The sequence below is a fragment of the Lepidochelys kempii genome, chromosome 2, assembly GCF_965140265.1.
Source record: "Lepidochelys kempii isolate rLepKem1 chromosome 2, rLepKem1.hap2, whole genome shotgun sequence".
In the NCBI taxonomy this organism is placed as follows: Eukaryota; Metazoa; Chordata; order Testudines; family Cheloniidae; genus Lepidochelys; species Lepidochelys kempii.
This window is the reverse complement of record NC_133257.1, coordinates 82,937,347-82,957,657: the sequence shown is the minus strand read 5'-3', so window position 1 is coordinate 82,957,657 and position 20,311 is coordinate 82,937,347. Positions and strand designations below refer to the sequence as shown.

At 37.6% G+C, this 20,311-nt stretch overlaps 1 protein-coding gene across 10 annotated transcripts in view; it reads right to left on the bottom strand.

Moving 5' to 3' along the window:
• Positions 1 to 20,311, bottom strand: part of ESCO1 (establishment of sister chromatid cohesion N-acetyltransferase 1) — a 65,882-nt gene that overhangs the window by 14,802 nt on the left and 30,769 nt on the right. For 7 of the 10 annotated variants that reach the window (XR_012157246.1, XM_073331416.1, XM_073331415.1 and 4 more), the window contains 2 exons: positions 17,762 to 17,893; positions 1,329 to 1,418 (listed from right to left, as the gene is read on the bottom strand). Coding sequence is in view for 9 of the 10 variants with exons in the window: in XM_073331416.1 (XP_073187517.1) it covers positions 1,329 to 1,418; positions 17,762 to 17,893 (222 nt within the window). In the remaining variant the exon portion in view is untranslated. Of the gene's footprint in view, positions 1 to 1,328; positions 1,419 to 2,018; positions 2,141 to 17,761; positions 17,894 to 20,191; positions 20,308 to 20,311 lie in introns of those variants that run through there. The other 3 variants (XM_073331420.1, XM_073331419.1, XM_073331421.1) reach the window with 3 other exon arrangements.

The window sequence follows — 20,311 nt, the reverse complement described above, 5'->3', positions numbered from 1 at the left end:
AACACAATTCATTAAAAATTAGTAAGTGGGGGAGAAGTGTAACCAAAGCTGCAGGAAAAGGTGCCATAGAAAATGCTATCTAGAGCACAAAAAACATACATATGTTCCATCACTAATATCCCTAAAGGTCTCCCATTGATACACTGAACGGGGTAAAACCAGCTCAAGTTCATGAAATTTGAGCAAGCACCCTCTTTTTTTGTTGTAGTATTCTCTGAAGTCCTTGGAAATGAGCTAACAGAAGCAGTAATCACAGGTCTTACGCTTAATATTGTGGAGCACTACTGCTATGCCAAAAGGCAAGTCATAAATTGTAATAATTCCTTGCTTGTAATATTTTTATCAGTTTAAACATGAATTAAAAATTTGTTAAAGATCTACTTCACAAGTCAAAAGCTATTCCTTCAACCTAACCAAGTCACAACTTCTTGAATATTTTGCTACTACTAGAAATGTAAAATCACAATGAAATAAAATTACTTCTAATCATTGCCCAAATCAGATACTTGAATACTCATTATGACAATTTGTCCAACTGCAAGTTTACAGGTATTAGAAAATTTTGTAGAACATGATAAAGAAAAAAGGTAACAGATTTTGATACTAAAAGATTTTTGATACTATGTTACAATTAATTTCAGTCTTAAATCCAAGAGAGATTCATCTAAATTTAGATTGCATGATCTGAACTACAATTAAATTCACTATGTGCATGTCAGTCTTCATTCTTAGAATATGTATTTCAAAAGTTTTTAAACCTAGTATTAAAAAGGTTAGATTTATATTTAAATGTGGTATTTCAGTTTAGCAGGCTTAAAACTTCAATGACATTTTACAAAAGCGTTGTTTTTCTCTTCTGGTGTTTCGGAACCAGCTGCTAATCTCAAAGGCTGGATTGGTCAGTTGTTCCACATGCAAAACTCGAGTTGAAACCAACAAAGAGTCTGTAATATATATCAATTGCAGATCAAGCCCCTATGATAATTTCTTGGAAGTAAAATAATGCAATTTCTCATAACTCCCCCCTTCTCGTAACTCTATTAATCAACTACAGACTACCCTTAGTGTCATGATCAAAGGGCTTCATGTAGGATAGGGTGAATACATAGAGCTGAATTATTTGATGTGCCACATTTGGACTTGGTGCAGTTGGGGAATGAGGGAAGGTGGTAACCCTAAACCTGCACTGAAGTGTTCTGATAGTTTTGGCATCAAAGAAAAGACTTCATAATGAAGTAAGTAAGTTTAACACCATTGTTCTCCTTACAAAAAAAAATATTGTGCAGGACAGAGTATACTTTGTAAGAAATTAAATAACTTCAATGTACCTTTTTAAGTGCATACTTTGGATCATCAGGAAGAACCATTATTATCTTCCCATCAGGATATTCAGCCAAAATTCTCTCTTTCTTCCATCCCTAAGTAAAACAAACATTTATCTATACTGTGTATAATTCTTTTACAACCAGAAAAGTGACATACATATCAATATATCTAGCCTGTGCAAACCTATGCAATAACTAATTAGTGATAGTTTACTGGTGAACAACCTGATCAGTCAGCCTTATTTATCCACACAATAGGCATAATGCAGTATCACTCAATGCAACATTCTGTATACCAACCATATCCAGACACATCTCATGAAACTTTTATTTTAAAATTTCCAAATGGGTGATTTTTTTTTTTTTTTGCAAGACTGTAGTTCAAACTAAATTTTCAGGATTAACAAACTCACTCAACTGATATAACTGATTTCCCAACCTACAAGAAATATATTTTCCAGAGTCCAGAAATGGAAATAAATTAAGTTTTTATTTTTAAAAATTCTTTAACACGGTTACCTCCACAAATACACACTCAGTTTTAAAGTTCTGGCATGCGAAAGACCTCCAGGAGGTTTTAAATGAACTGATTGGCATGCAGTTGCCCAAAACTTAAGGAACAGGGTTTTTTGATGTTATGATCATAAACTATCAAAGCCACAAGAAGGAGACTATAAAAAGTATTATAACTACCTTCTAAGAATCTAATGGGGAAGGAGGCTACGTTGTGTGTATCTGAAGTTAAACATACTCAAAAAAATAGAGGTAATTAATTCTTCTTCAGATCCACACTCATGATGATTAATGAGCAGAACCTGCATGGAAAAAAACAAACAAAAAAGCCACTTAAATCTAGTAAGATGGGACAGATCCAGAAATTAGAAATCGAGTTGCTTTGACGGGATTCTGAAAATATTGAATACAAAAGAAATGAGGAACACTTAACTAGCTGACCTGTAAGTCTCACACAAAGCACCTTTATGTAAAAAGCCTTTGAAGAACCAATACAGATGGAACGATTTTCTCAGTGACATGTACCATCCGGCTTAAGTAAAATTTTACCTGACTAAAAAGCAAACAACTGGATTTGGCACTAACAATGCCACATGTACTGCCAAAACAGGACAAGTTTCAGAAGGGTTATTTCTACTTCATTTTTTAATTATCTTGATACTTTCAACCCCTCTTTCCCAAACAAGATGCAAGATGACACTTTTAGAAACAACTGGTATCACAGATTTTCACTTGATGCCAACAGTGAAAACTGGCACAAGAGGGCTCGTTAGAACATATGCGGTTCCCAAATGATGCTACTGCTGAAAACTAGTATCACAGGGATGTCATGCACAAGTTTAGTTTCAATCCTGCCACCTTCCCCCCTCAATGATAGCACTGAATACCAACAGAAAGGGGCAGGCCAGTTGAATGATGGTAAAATTCTGCTGCTGGGGCACAGTAAACAGCATTATTATGGCACTAGGGTAGTGGAACAGCAGCACTTGTGAGAACTTGATCTCCAGTTAGAGCAAATATAAAGTCTCCTAGATGAAGCAGGGATTAAGCCATCATCTGTTTTTTGGTGTCTCACTTCAATCTCCCACAGCTTCCATCACCTACTCCTGACCAACTGAGAATGTCACTCAGAAGGTGTAAGTAACATAACAAGAATCCTACCAAAACAGCATCCAGAGTGCTGTTATCCAAACACAAAGATGCAGCCTTATATTTTTGGTAAAGTCACAGAGGGCATTCTAACTAGAGTCGGTCAGCTATTTTCCATCAAAATGAAAGTTTGACATAAGTAGAAAAAAAATATGAAAATTATATTTTCAGAACAGCTCTTTCAAATGAGTACCGTCTAACTATGAGGAGGGGGCAGAGGGAAATGTACATTTCATGTTGCCTCATTCTGCTGCCACTGCTTTCAGGACAAGTAATATTTTAATAGCATGACTCATCTACAGTGGAGAATTCAATAAAATCAGCAGGAATTAAATCATGAAGGACAAATGAAGCTCTCTCTAAATATTTTCAGGATTCTTTTTTAAATTGATTTTACTGTTTCTCTTATTTTCTGATTTTTTTAAAAAAGGAACTGAATATATTTTAGTACAAAATAGTCAGTCTGTTTTCAGCACTGCCACTATTCATTTCCAAATTCCAGAGGCTTATAATTCAGCCACAAAGGTACAATTAGGGCTGAAAACTTGTATTTTAAAGTCTTACCATGCCAACACCTTATGAGTGTTCAAAGAAAGATTTATAATTAATACAATTTTATAGCAGAGGGTAGAAAGCAAGTTTAAAAATAAAAGGAGTACTTGTGGCACCTTAGAGACTAACCAATTTATTTGAGCATAAGTTTTCGTGAGCTACTGCTCACTTCATCGGATGCATTCATGTTCCGAAAGCTTATGCTCAAATAAATTGGTTAGTCTCTAAGGTACCACAAGTACACCTTTTCTTTTTGTGAATACAGACTAACACGGCTGCTACTCTGAAACCTGTCAAGTTTTAAAATGTTTCCACATTTTGATTTTTGGAGTTAGCTGTGGGCTTTTCCAAAAGTTAATAGGTTTAAACAAATATCTTTTGTCAACATTCCTATTGTTGTTCATGCTATTGTAAGGAACAAGCCACATTTTTTCATTATATAGTGTTGACAGAAACACACCAAAAGAGGTCAAGGTGCTGGTATTATTCTCAGATTAAAGCTTCCAATCAGTAATAATTTATCAAATTAAATATCTGAAAATATATCCAATACGATTTTAATGACGGTATCTTGTATGCATTTTGAGGGCATATTTTTCTTTAAAGAAAACACACCTACCTACACCCATATTAAAATACAATTAAGTGAAAATGTGGCTTCAAAGATCAAATTGCAATGCATTTGCATCACAAGCAGCTGAAGGGAGGAGTCCTTGAACTAAAGATAGAACACACAGAATAACATATTAAAATTAAAGTACTTGTGCTCTTCTACAAAAAGGGCAAAGGTAACATATCTGCAGATGTAAACACATTTTGTAATATGCTATTGTAGAGACATTAGGAAGTTGGCTTTTCTTCTCTCATTTTTATTTACATTCCTTTTAAGGCATCCATTTTGTCAAGCCCAAATTTTACTTAATTTTATAGTAGTACAAGGTGTTTAGAATGAACAAACAAATCTAAATTTAATATTAATGTCTGTAAGAAATAGAAACTTCTTCCTATATGCCTATCAACAAGCATTCGTTCTGCATAGTCAGGGAAAAGGGCATGATCACAGCATACTGTACCACATGTGAAAACTCCAGTGATTCAAAACTGCACCATTAGAAATCACAACTATAAAGTTGTAAAGGTGCAAATATAAACCTGTTTGCAGTGCCCAAACCAGCACTTCTTCCAACTGCTGCAACACTAGTGCCTGATGGGTATCTATCCTGTAGTTCTCAGCACAGATCCTCAAAGAAGGGGTTTGAGAGACAGTAGCAGTCCACAGGTGGAGAGGTGGCGGACAAAAGATTTTTCAGTTTGAACCATACAAATTATTTTTCATTTAATATGTGTTTTGTAATTTAAAATGGAATCATTATTGCACTAAAATTCTAATTTTTTAATATAGACTGAAAATGGTCTGCATCTTAATAAAACAGAAAATTTGTACACAGAATTATAGACCCAAATATTCAAAACAAGAAATTGTTCAGAACTACAGGAAATATTGCAAATTGCAGCATTATGGTACTGTGCAGGGAACACTAGTTGTAATGTTGTGGCTTTAGGGCATCATTTTATTTACACTAGGTGCACAGTGACAATATAAAATACAATTGTGAGCTCTGCTCAAAGCAAGTGCAGTTTCGATGGTGCTAGCAACTTGTGCGTGCTTTGTAAGCACTTGTGAGTACATGTGTGATGTTATCCGATTAAACTATGACCATGCAAACCATTGCTGCTACCACTGTTATATAATTGCAGCGAATCTTACACATAGTATGACACATGGCCAGAAAGGGTTAAGCAGCTTGCAGGCTAAATAACCCAGAGCCAACCTTTAGAGATGTTAGAAAGTATGCAAGTGGTCATTAGGGCCATTCCATGCTAGATAGGCTAGAACTTTGAAGTGAAAACCTGTATTGTTACAGAATTAGAGGTAATACTAATTGTGTGTGTGTACATGGTTAACATTAAACCAGATACAAGTAAACAGACCGTTCCTGTCTGTCACTATAGCTATTAATTCAGAGATCAAAAGAGAATAAATATTAAGATGAATCTTGGGTGCAATAATGTCATTGTCTATATGTCTTTTTGAAGTTTGTGATAGACTGCCTGATGGATAAATTGCTCTATGTTAACTTGTGTAACTAATTACTGGTGGTGCTTAGGAAATAAGCCTCCATAATTGCCTATTGTTCGAAGTACTCCAACCTGTCAACTGTATAAAAAGGGCTTGGCTCCTAATCCTTTTTATCTCAGATCCGCTTGAGGCTTCATGAAGGGGAAGCGTAAGCTACAAGGCTGAGATCCCAGTCCTGACTGGACCACCCGGAATATAAACATTGCACTATAACCTATGGACTAATTCTGAAAGAACTCTTTGCATCTACAAAGCTCACCATTTCTGCTATGACTTTGAACCTCAAGAATTGTACTCATGTCTGTATGTACACTGATCTTTTAACCAATACTCTCTCTTTTCTAATAAATTTTAGTTTAGTTAATAAAAATTGGCTGTCAGTGAATATTTGGATAGGACCTGAATATTCATTAACCTGGGAGGTAATGTGTCCGATCCTTTGGGACTAGTAGAACTTTTTTATATGATGAATAAGATTTTCAGTAATCCTCATCATATTTGACTTGGGTGTCTGGGTGGAGGCATGAGGCTGGGTTACTTTAAGGGAACTGTGTTGTTGGCTTCTGGGTAACCAGTGGGGTATTACAGAAGCTGTTTTGTGCTGGTTTGGTAAATCTAAATATTGGATTATCCACCAGTTTTGGGGATTGTCTGCCCCGTTCTTTGCAGTTCACCCTTATTAAGTGACCTCAGTTGGCTCCCCTGGGACTCCGGTCATAACATGAATGGCGTTACTAGCATAGCAAGTGTCTACTGTGGCATTACGCCCCATATACTTAACAATATTATATGAGTATGGCATAGTTGTGATGTATTTTGTGCAAGATAGAGGCATGTGAGATATCACTGAAAAGGTTATTATTTACCGAATAGGATTATCCTACTTGTATGCATGTATCATTTTGGTATCTGAAGTTAGGATAACTTTCTATGCCTCTATTACAAATGTGTTTACACCTGGGGAAAAGACTGTCAGTCTAGATGGCTGGCTGGGAAGGGCTAGTAGGGAGAACAATAGCTCTTAGAAGAATCTAATCTCCCACCAGGGAGCCTTCCTGAGAACACTACAAACAGCCTCTGAGTCATGGCTGCTGTGACCCTACAGGGACATGTGACCAAGTCACCTGATACTGGACTCCATCTTGGAATACCAGTGCTTTTCCACTGACCAGACGTGGGAACCAAGCTTGGACACAAAGGGTTCCCGCCCTATGCAAAAGCTATTTAAGGCAGGGGAGTGACATTGAGGTTCTTCACTGACCCCCCACCCTAAAGAGACTCTTGGAAACACCTGAGGAACAAGGACTGAACTGGGGGGAGGGACTGCTAGAGCCAGGCTAGAGGGGTTTCTAGCCTGTGAAAGGAATACCTTTTAAGCTGCAAGCAAGGGCAGCTGACCCATTAAAAAAATCTCTACAACCAGCTTAAATCATCTTGTAGGGTGAGAAATTGCTACTCATATCCAATCTCTTAATATATTAAGCTTAGATTGCATTTTTGTTTATTTGCTCAGTAATCTGCTTGTTATCCCTTTTAATCACTTAAAATATATCTTTTGTAGTTAATATACTGGTTTTAGACAAGGCAAAAACAAATGTATGTGGGAGTCATAACTTGGAGCAAAAAACTGTGTATATTCCTCTCCACATTGAAGGAGGGGACAAATGAGCTTATTTTGTACAGTTCCTCCGTGCAGCACAAGACAGTGTAATTTTGGGTTTACCCTCCAAAGAGGGGTGTGCACTTGAGTAGCTGGGCAGTTCCTTAGCTGAAGCCTTCCCATACAGAGCTGATCTCAGCATCTGTATGTAGCTGCAGCTGGGTGGGTCCCTACCTGTATGTGTGCTAGAGGGAGCTTGAGGGCCTGTCACAGCAGAACAGTGAAGGGAGCCCAGGTTGGTTGGCCAGGTGGGCTCAGTGGTAGCATAGTACCAGGTGGCATCCTGGGGGAAACCAGTCACAGTCTGCAATGCCAAAATTCTCTAATATAGACTTGCCTTTAAAGCATGTAAGCTAAGAACACAGTAGAATGCATTAACTCTGAATTTCCCAAGTTCATATAAATTGAAAAATGCAATAAGATTCCAAAAATTGTTTGTGCCATGTAAGAATGGCCATACTGGATCAGACCAAAGGTCCAAAGTATCCTGTCTACCGACAGTGGCCAATACCAGAGAGAGTGAACCTAACAGGTAATGATCAAGTGATGTCTCTCCTGCCATCCATCTCTACCCTCTGACAAACAGAGGCTAGGGCCACCATTCCTTACCCATCCTGGCTAATAGCCATTAGTGGACTTAACCTCCATGAATTTATCCAGTTCTCTTTTAAACCCTGATATAGTCCTAGCCTTCACAACCTCCTCAGGCAAGGAGTTCCACAGGCTGACTGTGCGCTGAGTGAAGAAGAACTTCCTTTTATTTGTTTTAAATCTGCTGCCCATTAATTTCATTTAGCGGCCCCTAGTTCTTATATTATAGGAACAAGTAAATAACTTCCTTATTCACTTTCTCCACACCACTCTGATTTTATATACCTCTATCATATCTCCCCTTAGTCTCCTCTTCTCCAAGCTGAAAAGTCCTAGCCTCTTTAATCTCTCCTCATATCGGACCCCTTCCAACCCCCTAATCATTTTAGTTGCCTTTCCTGAACCTTTTCTAATGCCAGTATATCTTTTTTGATTTGAGGGGACCTCATCATCTGTATGCAAGTATTCAAGATGTGGGCGTACCATGGATTTATATAAGGGCAATAAGACATTCTCCATCTTACTCTCTATCCCTTTTTTAATGATTCCGAACATCCCGTTTGCTTTTTTGACTGCCCCTGCACACAGTGTGGACATCTTCAGAGAATTATCAACGATAACTCCAAGATCTTTTTCCAGATTAGTTGTAGCTAAATTAGCCCCTATCATATTGTATGTATAGATTCATAGATATTAAGGTCAAAAGGGACCATTATGATCATCTAGTCTGACCTCCTGCACAATGCAGGCCACAGAATCTCATCCACCCACTCCTGCGAAAAACCTTTCACTTATGTCTGAGCTACTGAAGTCCTCAAATCGTGGTTCAAAGACTTCAAGAAACAGAGAATCCTCCAGCAAGTGACCCGTGCCCCATGCTACAAAGGAAGGCAAAAAACCTCCAGGGCCTCTTCCAATCTGCCCTGGAGGAAAATTCCTTCCCGACCCAAAATATGGCGATCATTATGAGCATATGGGCAAGATTCACCAGCCCGATACCCAGGAAAGAATTCTCTGTAGTAACTCAGATCCCACCCCATCTAACATCCCAGCACAGGCCATTGGGCCTATTTACCATGAATATTGTAGTTGGGGTTATTTTTTCCAATGTACATTGCTTTACATTTATCTACATTAAATTTCATTTGCCATTTTGTTGCCCAATCACTTAGTTTGGTGAGATCTTTTTGAAGTTCTTCACAGACTGCTTTGGTCTTAACTATGTTGAGCAGTTTAGTATCATCTGCAAGCTTTGCCACCTCACTGTTTACTCCTTTCTCCAGATCATTTATGAATAAAGTTGAATAGGATTGGCCCTAGGACTGACCCTTGGGGAACACCACTAGTTACCCCTCTCCATTCTGAAAATTTACTATTTATTTCTACCCTTTGTTCCCTGTCTTTTAACCAGTTCTCAATCCATGAAAGGATCTTCCCTCTTATCCCATGACAACTTAATTTACCTCTGGTGAGGGACCTTGTCAAAGGCTTTCTGGAAATCTAAGTACACTATGTCTACTGGATCCCCCTTGTCCACATGTTTGTTGACCCCCTCAAAGAGCTCTAATAGATTAGCAAGACATGATCTCCCTTTACAGAAACCATGTTGACTTTTGCGCAACAATTTATGTTCTTCTACGTGTCTGACAATTTTATTCTTTCCTATGGTTTCAAGGAATTTGCCCAGTACTGATGTTAGACTTACCACTCTAATTGCCAGGATCACCTTTAGAGCTCTTCTTAAATATTGGCATTACATTAGCTATCTTCCAGTTATTGGGTACAGTAGCTGATTTAAAGGACAGGTTACAAACCATAGTTAACAGTTCTGCAATTTCACATTTGAGTTCTTTCAGTACTCTTGGGTGAATGCCCTCTAGTCCCTGTGACTTGTTACTGTTAAGTTTCTCAATTAATTCCAAAACCTCCTCTAGTGACACTTCAATCTGTGACAGTTCCTCAGATTTGTCACCTATAGAAGATGGCTCAGGTTTGGGAATCTCCCTGACATCCTCAGCTGTGAAGACTGAAGCAAAGAATTAATTTAGATTCTCTGAGATGACTATCGTCTTTAAGTGCTCCTTTTGTATTGTGATCGTCCAGGGGCCCTCCTGGTTGTTTAGCAAGCTTCCTGCTTCTGATATACTTAAACATTTTGTTATTACCTTTTAAGTTTTTGGCTAGCTGTTCTTAAAACTCCTTTTTGGCTTTTCTTATTACATTTTTACATTTAATTTGGCAGTGTTTATGCTGCTTTCTATTTACCTCACTAGGATTTAACTTCCACTTTTTCAAAGATGCCTTTTTATTTCTCACTGCTTCTTTTACATGGTTGTTAAGCCACGGTGGCTCTTTTTTAGTTCTTTTACTGTGTTGTTTAATTTGGGTTATACATTTACGTTGAGCCTCTACTATGATGTCTTTGTAAAGTGTCCATGCACATGATCTTGACTTGTCTACAAAAATAGGTTCCCAAAAAAATTTGCCCTGAAAAGCAGATGATGTACTCAGATTCTTCTTGAAAATATTTAGTTATGGATGAAAGAAGTCACTCGATACTGTTCAATTCTGGTAAGGAACTTCACAAGTTCTTTTCTTGATTATGCCTTTAACAGGAATGTCTTTCTGAAATTAAATTCTAACAGTGAACCTTTGTACATTGCATCTTTGACACTTTGTGAAGATGGCAAAGTAACAGCGTCTATTGCTTAGAGTGCAGAACTGAAATAAGGTGACCTGGATTTCTATTTCCAGCTCTGCCACTGATTGAGTGACCTTGGCCAAGTCACAACTTCTTTGCCTTCATACCCTCACCTGTAAAATGAGGTGTTACCTCTTAAGGGATGTTGAGATTTTGATTGTAGAATACTTCATCACCCTTCATCCAAGAATCGTAAGTACACAGTATATCAGAGGTTAAAATAAAATTAAGACATTTTTAGAACAGTAAAAGAAAGGTGATATCAAATAGCATGAGCTATCCTATTTGAAATATCAGCAAGTCTTATTCTCCGCTGAGTGTCTATCCTCATACTCAAGGATTCAGCATGGTTAAGAGAAAACGTAAGTCTGCTGTTTACCTCCATCTTATGAAGATAAATGTTCAGTTTTATCTTCAGTAACAATATCCTATTAAATTCCCAAATTCCAAAAGAGATATTAAAAATGCTTTAAGCCAATAGCCATTACAAACAGTCTTAAGTCTTGTCCTTGGGGTCTGGTTACCCTAAGAATTATGAGCATGGATTCTGAGATATATTCCCAGCAGTAAATTGATTTACTGTAAAGTGATTTACACTTACTATTCAGACTAGACGTGATCCAAGACACCTTCTCCCTACACAGTCATGCCTGAGTCATAGTCCTACTGCAACTAGAGATGGACTTCATGTGAAAAAATATTGTGATCATGTAATTAGAGATGGTATCACAGAGCACTGAATTCAGGTTGTCTGTGCAACTTTAATTCTGCCATCTCCTAACTTCTGAGTGCTTGACTTTGCTACCTTAATAATGTTATTTTAAACACAGAAGAGTGTGTGTGCCCGCACGCGTGTGTAATTTCCTAGTTTAAGAAAACTGAAAGAAAGAAAAAAAAAAACAGAAATTCCATCCTGTGGCATATCAACATCTCCACTGATCACTGAGAGAGCCAGAACCTTTAAATTCATCACACAGACCTGTACCATTTGAGCTAACGGAGTAACTGATAGCAGTAGTACGTTGACATCCTCTATGTTGACAAGCACTGCAAGAGACACTTTACAAGTGGGTTTCACAGATATGTGTTGACAGCAGAAGAATGGTAAGTCTCTAGAATCCAGAGTTCCATTCCAGACTCTGTGCTTTAGTGGGAGCAGACTCCTCTATCATCTTAGCTACCCAGTCCCCATTCCAGTCTTGTCTTCCCCCATCCATGGCTCCTTGTCTCAGTTCCATTCTCCTCACCTCTATAATTCTAGTCTTCATTCCTCAGACTTCTCATCCCAATACCCAGCACATTCTAGGTTCACCCCTCCAAACTCAATGCCCAAGACCAAGCCTCCCCCCCTGCACTTTAAGTCTCGGTTTCCTGTGTTGCAGCTCCACAGCCAGTCACTTCCCTGCTTCCTGCCCACATTTCCCATCCCTACTGCCTCAGTGCCCAGTATCCCACCACCACACTTGGTTCCTTATCCCAATCTTTGTCCAGACAGTTCCAGTTCTCCCCTCCACACCCTGGCTCTTTGTCACCTCTGTATCTTCTTCCACTGGTTCTCAGTCTCCTCACCTGGCTTCCTGTTCCTGTCTCCCACTCCCAATTCATCATCCCTGTTTCCCTCTCCTCAAAAAAAAAAAAAAAAGAAAACCTCTTCCCCCCTCTGCCCCCCCCACCCCCCCAAAATCTACTACCTCTGCCTTTCCCACAGCCCAACTCTTGGCCACTGTGCTTTTGCATCAGGCAGTTTCCTCCTCCACGCTGCCTGGGTCAAGTTGGGGGAGGAGGGAGTATCACTGAGACCACAGGAGAACATGTCTCAGTTCAGGTACCTGGACCCAGAGCCAGCACAGCCTCAAGTAGCCTAGAGCTACAGGGAAAAGACTGCTCAGTGCTTGAACACAAAAACCAGTGCTGACAGAATCTTGAGAATTTAGCTACTAAAATTTAAGGAACCTCATAGTGAGCATGTGTGCGCTGCCATTTTTCAAACGCTTATAACTTGGCAAGTTTGGGCAGATTTTCATGGGGATGGCAAAAAGTACACCCTCACACAAAGGCCACACACTGTGCCAAATTCTGAATCTATATTCAAAAGAATAATGGCACTAGAGCTTTTCGAAAAAGGTCATTAGAATTTAGCATGGGCAAAACAACTTATTTTTCCCTAGCCTTGTTCTCAGAAATTGCTGAACCATTTTGGCTGAAGTTCTCCAAAAAATTTTCAGTCTGAGGCAGACACCCAGCCTGGAAAAATTTCAGCCCAATTTGTTAGTTTGGCAAGTTAAAAGCAACTGAAAACAGAGCTTTATAACAGGGGCTAGTAGCATTGCCTATAATGATCAGTAATTTTGAACACAATAACTGGAACTCTGATCAATATTATTCTAAAGTTGTGAAGTCTTTGGAGAATACACAAGACTTAAATCTCTTCCTAAAAGTCAAGACGACACAGAGTTGAAAGGAACTAAAAAAAAAAGTAAATGTTTCGTTTACCTCATTAAAATGAAAGTTGTGTCAACGACTACAACAAAAAACTTCATATTTGCCTTTTGAAATGAAAGAGTTATATTTAAGGCAAAAAGCAAGTATTCTTGTCTTGCATAAAATAAGATTTAACCTGGACTTGAAAAATCCATATGCCAGTAGTGAGTAAAAGCCTTCCTTGGGAACTGGAGAGAGAATGCACCTAAAGCCATCAATATTTACAGAATTCAGGGTCTCCTGGAAAAATACTTTCAGCACTTCTGGGTGCAAAAAACAATCTTTAAAATATGAACCAAAGCAATGTTAGCTTCTTTACTCTGCAGACAAATGGTACCACTGTCTCTACTGTTCAGTTTTCTCCAAGTAGTAGTCAAGTGAAATTGGCAAGATACTAATCAGTGCCACAGCTGTTATTCAGAACCTTGAAGGCAGCCATGAAACTGGGGAAAAAAAAAAAAATATCCCTCTGCTACTACTTGAGAAACTATGAACAGTAGCAATGCAGTTAGTCACGGGAGGATGACCCTTAAATAAAATTAAAAAAAAACAAAAAACAAAAAACCATACACCACACAAAAAATAAAGAGGGACTGACCTATGGAGGATAGATGAACAGACAAACCACCTTTTGCAGCAGTCAAAAGGCCATGAGGCTTAGAGCAGCAAAGACACCTCCTGCCCCAACAATAGGCAGGAAGCTTTAGGGTGGGAAAGCAGAAGCGAGACCTTCTTTCTCCTTCTGTGAGTTGTGCAGCTTTTGGTTCTCCCAATGTATTAGATCCTGGGTTCTCAAGAGGTTATCAATCTGACAAATTTTCTAATATCTCACAGTGAGACATCACAGGGTAAAACTTGTGAGTGGTGGTGGAGTGGAAGCAGGTGTCTTGAGATACTGCCCTCCCCATAATGTTAGATGGAAAAATAAAGTTGAGAACCACCGTATTAGACAATTAACAGGGGACTGATACAAAGATGGAGACTGTAAACAGGCATCAGAGACTGGCTTCCAGCACCTTGCCTTTCTTATCAGGGGTGGATTTCTCATCAAGACTATTACGTGGACCTTGTTGTTTGCTTTCCCTCTCCCTTTTTCCAATCTGGCTAGTAGAATTAGCCCTGTGACTAGGAGAAATCTGGTAATTTTGGTCAAATCTTGGCCTAACTCCTTCGGAAGATAGAGGGGAAAAAAAAATACATGAGTGAGCGACCAAGTGTGTGCATGTGTGCAGGCACCCAGGACAAGCTTCTGGGAGAGAGTGTTTCATCATAATATTTGCCTCTTCAAATAGGCTTGAGATGGACTAAAATATTTGCTTTAAACATAGTTTAGATTCTTTTAATGAGGACAACTTTTCATACAAACTAAAGAAAGCATCAGAATGAAAATGGTCTCAGTTAACTGCAAGAAGAGGTTCTATAATAAAATTTTTAAAAAAATCTTTAATCATAAAAAGGAACCAGCCACCACATGGGGAAATAAGAGGACATCTGTGGCCATGTGGTAGCTCAACTGTGGCCTGTTCTGAGCGATTTTAAAAGTACTCTTGGGAATTGTACACTGTGTCCTGAATAGGACAGATCTGTCAAAGGAAACTAGATGAACAGCAGCCAGGAAGCAATTTTAGGAGAAGAATCATGTTTCAGAGTTTAGCTGATGATAGCAAGGGGCTTAATTTATTCTCTTATTCATCTGCTGATTGGCCAAAAGTACGTGGAAGACAAAATTTTCTTTAAAAAGAAAAAAAAAAGAGAGACTGTCTACTTTCATGGTCACATCATCGTAGCAGCAGGTGCTAGCATGCTAGTTTGCACATTTTTTCTTTCCTATCTGTTTGAGATTTTATTGAGAAAGATGTTCAGTATCATCCCAAGGTAGATAGGGAAGGAAGAGAGAAAGTGTAGCTTTACTTTTCTCCCTAACAATCAGCCTGATAAATTTTCTCATGTCTCCCACTGAGTCATCACAGGGTGAAGGATCTGCGCAGTGGAGGAATGGAGGAATACTTGAGATACTACCCTTAAAAGTAAAATCAGGCTCCAACATGAGCAAGGATAACGCTGCTTAAGGATCACGTGCAAAATGACTGAAGAACTAATGAAATGTCATCACCGTTTTCAAGAGAGTGAAAGATTAGCAATTTAAAGGGTGAAGAGATCTTTAATCAATGTTTAAAACTCTGATTTTGTTACTGCCTATTTAATTTAAATGATTAACTTTTGGAGAAAGTTAGTTTCAATGCTGACAACTTACATTAACATGCAGCAGTTGACAATATATACCCTGAGTTGTCACTCTCTCCAGAAGTTATCTAGAAAAACTAAGATGAGCAAAAGTTGACTTTTCTGATATTTCTAGAATCAGAAATGTCAACATTTCAGGCTCTCTTTAGACATCAAAGCAGAATAAAAAAAAAGGCAAAAAGGCCAATTTTGAAAAAAATCCTTTCAAGACACCTTCATAGATGTTTCTATCACAGCCATCATTATAGTATACTGAATCTACCCAGAACACCAAGCCCACATGAAGCCTGGAAGAGAAGAAATAGAATGGCCAGTAAAATGCAAGTGTGGGTTATAACAACTACAATGAAGAGCATGTATTCATTCAGTTCTAAATTAAATTTCCCATTGTTTGGCCAACTATAGATTTGGTTAAGCATTTTTCAACTAAAAATAAGGGAGGAAATGTCAGACATTCACAAAACTATTTCTCTTGTTTTCAACTCTATATTATATTAATGTATTACATAAAATCATCATCCCAGTTGCCATAGTATCTGTTATTCTATATTCATCTTTAGAAATGACTTGAGGAGCCACAACCGGAGTCTCTCAGTTTCAGAGAGATAAGATGTTGTTCTCACTCACTAGGAGGTGCAGGCAAAAATAGCATGCTTGGGTGCAATTTATGTAAAGCTTTTACACAGCCATAAGCCACCTTTCTAAACACCTTGTCTGCAGCATATTTAAAAATTCTAGCCCTTTTCTTTCCATTTTTTTTTAAATAAACTCTAGCTTTTGAACTTTTTCATTGTAAATTACGAAGTTATTCTGAAAGGGAGAAGAAACTGCCTTAAAAACCACTTACATGCATACCAGTCTTATCCTAGAGACATCTGTGATAGCAAGGAAAGGAAGGTATATCAGCTGTTCCAACTCTCATCATTCTTAAAGCATTTTAAATTATTTGTTCACTTCCTCAGAAATTCCTACCAAGTCCCCCAATACCACCTGAAGCTATACATCACCAATGCGCTAGCGGCTGTGAATGGCTACAGGACTAGTCTATAAACTGCTGTTCAAAGGATTTAATTTAGTCTTTCCTCATTTGTTCTTATCAGTTTCATTCCCACACCTGTTTCCATTTGTCCATAAAAATGCTCTTCCACCAAGGCAATCAAAGCATTTCAAAACCAGATGTGCCTCAGTAGCCTTTGTGCTGTTTGCTACAGTATCTATACTACTACACCAGACAAGACAAAGAATCCTGGGAAATATCCGAGACCCAAAAATTCTTTAAGATGACTAATTGACGGATTTACTATGGACAAATTGGAATAAGCAGGAAAACAGGTATTAGGTTGCCTTCTATCACAGTCTCTACCTATCCATCCCCTTCAATTTGCCTAATGCTTTTCAGAAAAGATTTTCTAAGATGTTTGGGATTCAGCCAGCCAACTAAGAAAAGAATTAAACAAGTCCTCAATATTTGGCAATAATTGTTTAAAGTGACTAGATGGCTTCAAAGGATTAGGAATGGATCTTTTTCAGACCACTGATTCAAACTCAGATCAGGATTTAATAGTAGTCTAATTGCTGTTTAGTACCTATATAAAATGAATTGGGGGCCTCAGTTCAATTATCCTGGAGGTCTTATCTACTTGCGTGTAGAATACTGAAGGTAACATGCGTGATAAACAAAAAAAAAACAAAAACAAAAAAAAAAACAGACTTTATAGATTCTGTCCTGATTTCAGATACTTGAACAAGTTTTGAAAGTAGCTGATTTTACAAAATATTTATCTGAAATTGTACAACACTTCAAGCTTGTGTTTTAAACATGAGTTGACTCAACCATACCTATTATGCGTAAGTAGAGTATGAAATGTGCAGTTATAATTTTAATTATCCTGTTAAAAATAGTAGTCTATTCTCTAAAGTTTTAATACACTGTAATGCTATGCTCAAAGTTCCAAGATATTCCAACTCTGAATCACTGATATTAATTTAACATAGCCAATATAAAAAAAAGTGAATTAGAAGTCATCTGGATGGCATTCTAAAGACAATGATCTCCCCAACTAGTTCTTATGCCAAATGTTGTAGCAATACCAATTATACCAAAAGCTAAATTTAACAAAACTTTAAAAATAGTGATACATGACTTTATTTTCCCTACAAAACAATACAGAAATACAAGGAAGGGATAAAATTGAACGGGAACGTTGCTACCATGATAATCAATTTTTATAGGTGACTTTTTACCATGAGCGAGGCTCCCTTAACAAAAATAATGTTTACCACAGATGAATTTATCATTTACTGTGATATTTTACGAGTTTATTAAAAGTAATCTGAATTGCATTTGACGTACAGCAAGGAAAACAAAGCTTATTACTGTTTAAAAAGACATGAAGTTCTCTTACCACATATTTTACAGCACTTATGAATTGGTTGTGGAAGAGCAGATGTTGAGTTTCATCCTCTGGATTTGATGCCGTGTAAAGCATTCCACAAATATTACAGGAAATAGCGCCAAATCTTTTCTGTCCTGCATCCTATTTAAAAAAAATTATATATACTGCTCAATATACAGTTAACAGCAGAAATGTTTCATAGCTAGATATGTAATTCACAAACATATGCACATGTATATTCTTCCCTGAGGCTAAAAGGAAGTGGGGAAGAAGGAAAAAAAAAAGTAGTATACTAAATATATAGTGACCGGAAGTCTACCCTCCAATGGCCAGCACACAAGCAGAGTTACAGCAGAGGCCATAGACTAAAGACACATTAAGACAACTTCTCCCCCACCCAAAAAAAGTGTTAATTGTAGCTCTTCCAGGTTAGAGTTAAGACACAGTAGCAGGACCACATGAAGAAACATTGACTGCTCACCTTTTCTTTCAAAAAAAATTAAGACAATGACCTCTTTACCTACTTTGCTGCCTACAGAGAGTTTAGCTATCATGTATTAAAAATAATAATAATAATTACTCTGTTGTTCCCTATGCTTTAACTCCTGTCTGACCTTAGATAGCGAGCTTCTTGAGCATGGACCATCATGTCCTGAGTGCCTGAAAAGCATCTAGCAAACTGTAGGCACTACCATTAAAAAAAACAAAACACAAAAAACCCAACACACACTACAACACACAACAAAAACACCTAACGGTTATGGAAATAAGCATTAGAGGAACAGTAGTACACATTATGTCTTGGCATTGTATTTCAAATTTCTACGGTGATAATTTAATTTCAAAATATTTAACAAATTAATGTATCTGGTACTGTGTTTTTCCATTTCCCTTCCTCTTCCCTTCTCCCAAAGTAGCATTTTATATATAACAAATCATATGCACCAGTTAAGAATATACCCCTTGCCCAGAAATCTAAAGATTCTTAACTTTATCATTTGTATTTGTATCTTTGTATTGTCTTGTTTTCCCTAATACTGTAAAAAAGTCCCATATAAAAAGGAACACTCAGTAATTTTGTTCTGACATTTAATCTTATTACTATTTTGTAATCTATTACAAAATTCATTTAGCACACAGACAATTCAGTATTTGTTTTGCAATTTGCTGATTAAACAAGTATTATTCATTATGAAGAGTACAAAGAACTAGGAATCAACACAATTAATGCCTAACAGGGAATAAGACCTTAAGTACAGGGTCTTAGTTCAAATAAACAAAGTAATTCACATGGACGAAGGCTGTTCCAAAGAACAGATGTATATATTGATAAGGTTGGAAACTTATCTTTGGCTAATATATATGTTTTGGTTTAAAAAGAATCAAACCTGTATTTGGACTTTGTTTAAAGTGTGTATGAGAAAGGTAATGGATTATAAAACACACAAGCTTAAAAATGGAGTTTAGCTAGGTAGACATTACACACAATATGGAATCCAATTACCATAGTATATAGTAAACAATACTACATAAGTAAAAGGGAATTTTCTAGGGAAAATTTTTAGTGATGTGTGTGTTAATCTCAAAATATAATATTGCATGAATATTTACTGTGAATTTAATTTTATCTTTTAAAAAAGCAGATATATTTATAGACTTTTTACACTATATTACTAGGAAGGTCTTTTTGCAGTATGACTGGATTTTTTCAGCCTGTTTCCCACTCCCTCTTCAACTTTGAACAATATTTGGTTTAACTGGTCTGAAGAGAATTAGATCAACTATCAGAGAAATGGTTGTAACCTCAAGCAAATCTACTAGTAAAGTCTGAACTGTAAGAATATAGTTTCTTTTCTAAGGACAAGACACATCTTAGTATACCCTGTAAGTTACCCACTATAACCATGCTCTATTAATTCTAGTAATTTTTCACAAGATTCACTCTGTAGCTCACAATACACACAAGAGTACTGGAGAAAGACAATAGGAGAGGGGAAGGAGATAACATGACAAGGTACATCACTGTGCTAGTGAGGTGCATAATAAGATTTTTAAGCCTCTCTTTGAAGGCATATGTGTGGACCATTGCAGGAAGCAGGAAACTGGGACCTGAAGATCCATTGGTCTATCCTCAGCATGGCAGTTCTTACATTCCTATGGCATGTAATAGAGGGAAAAAGGAAGAATTCTTCAAAGGAAGAAAAGGAAACAAACGCTGCTCCATGTGTTGGCTTTGGGCTGGAGCATCAGGGAGAGACTTGGGTTCCAAGGGTGTGAAAGTTGAGACTGATGCATTTTGTCCCTTATCTCCAGGCCTCCTTTAAAAAGGTTTAGTTCAGAAGAAACTGCCCTTTTGGCCACAGGAGTGTGCTGAATTTCAACTATTTACACACAAGGAAGGAAAAAAGGCAGTTCAGGAGGAAGGATGCATGTGATTACCTTACGACCCCACTTGAACCGAACCTAATTTTTGCTATCTCGAGGATGGAGAACATGTCCCCGATGCTCAGGGTAGGATAGGTGAGGGGGAAGTCTGCTTTGATGCTTGGAGTACACTTC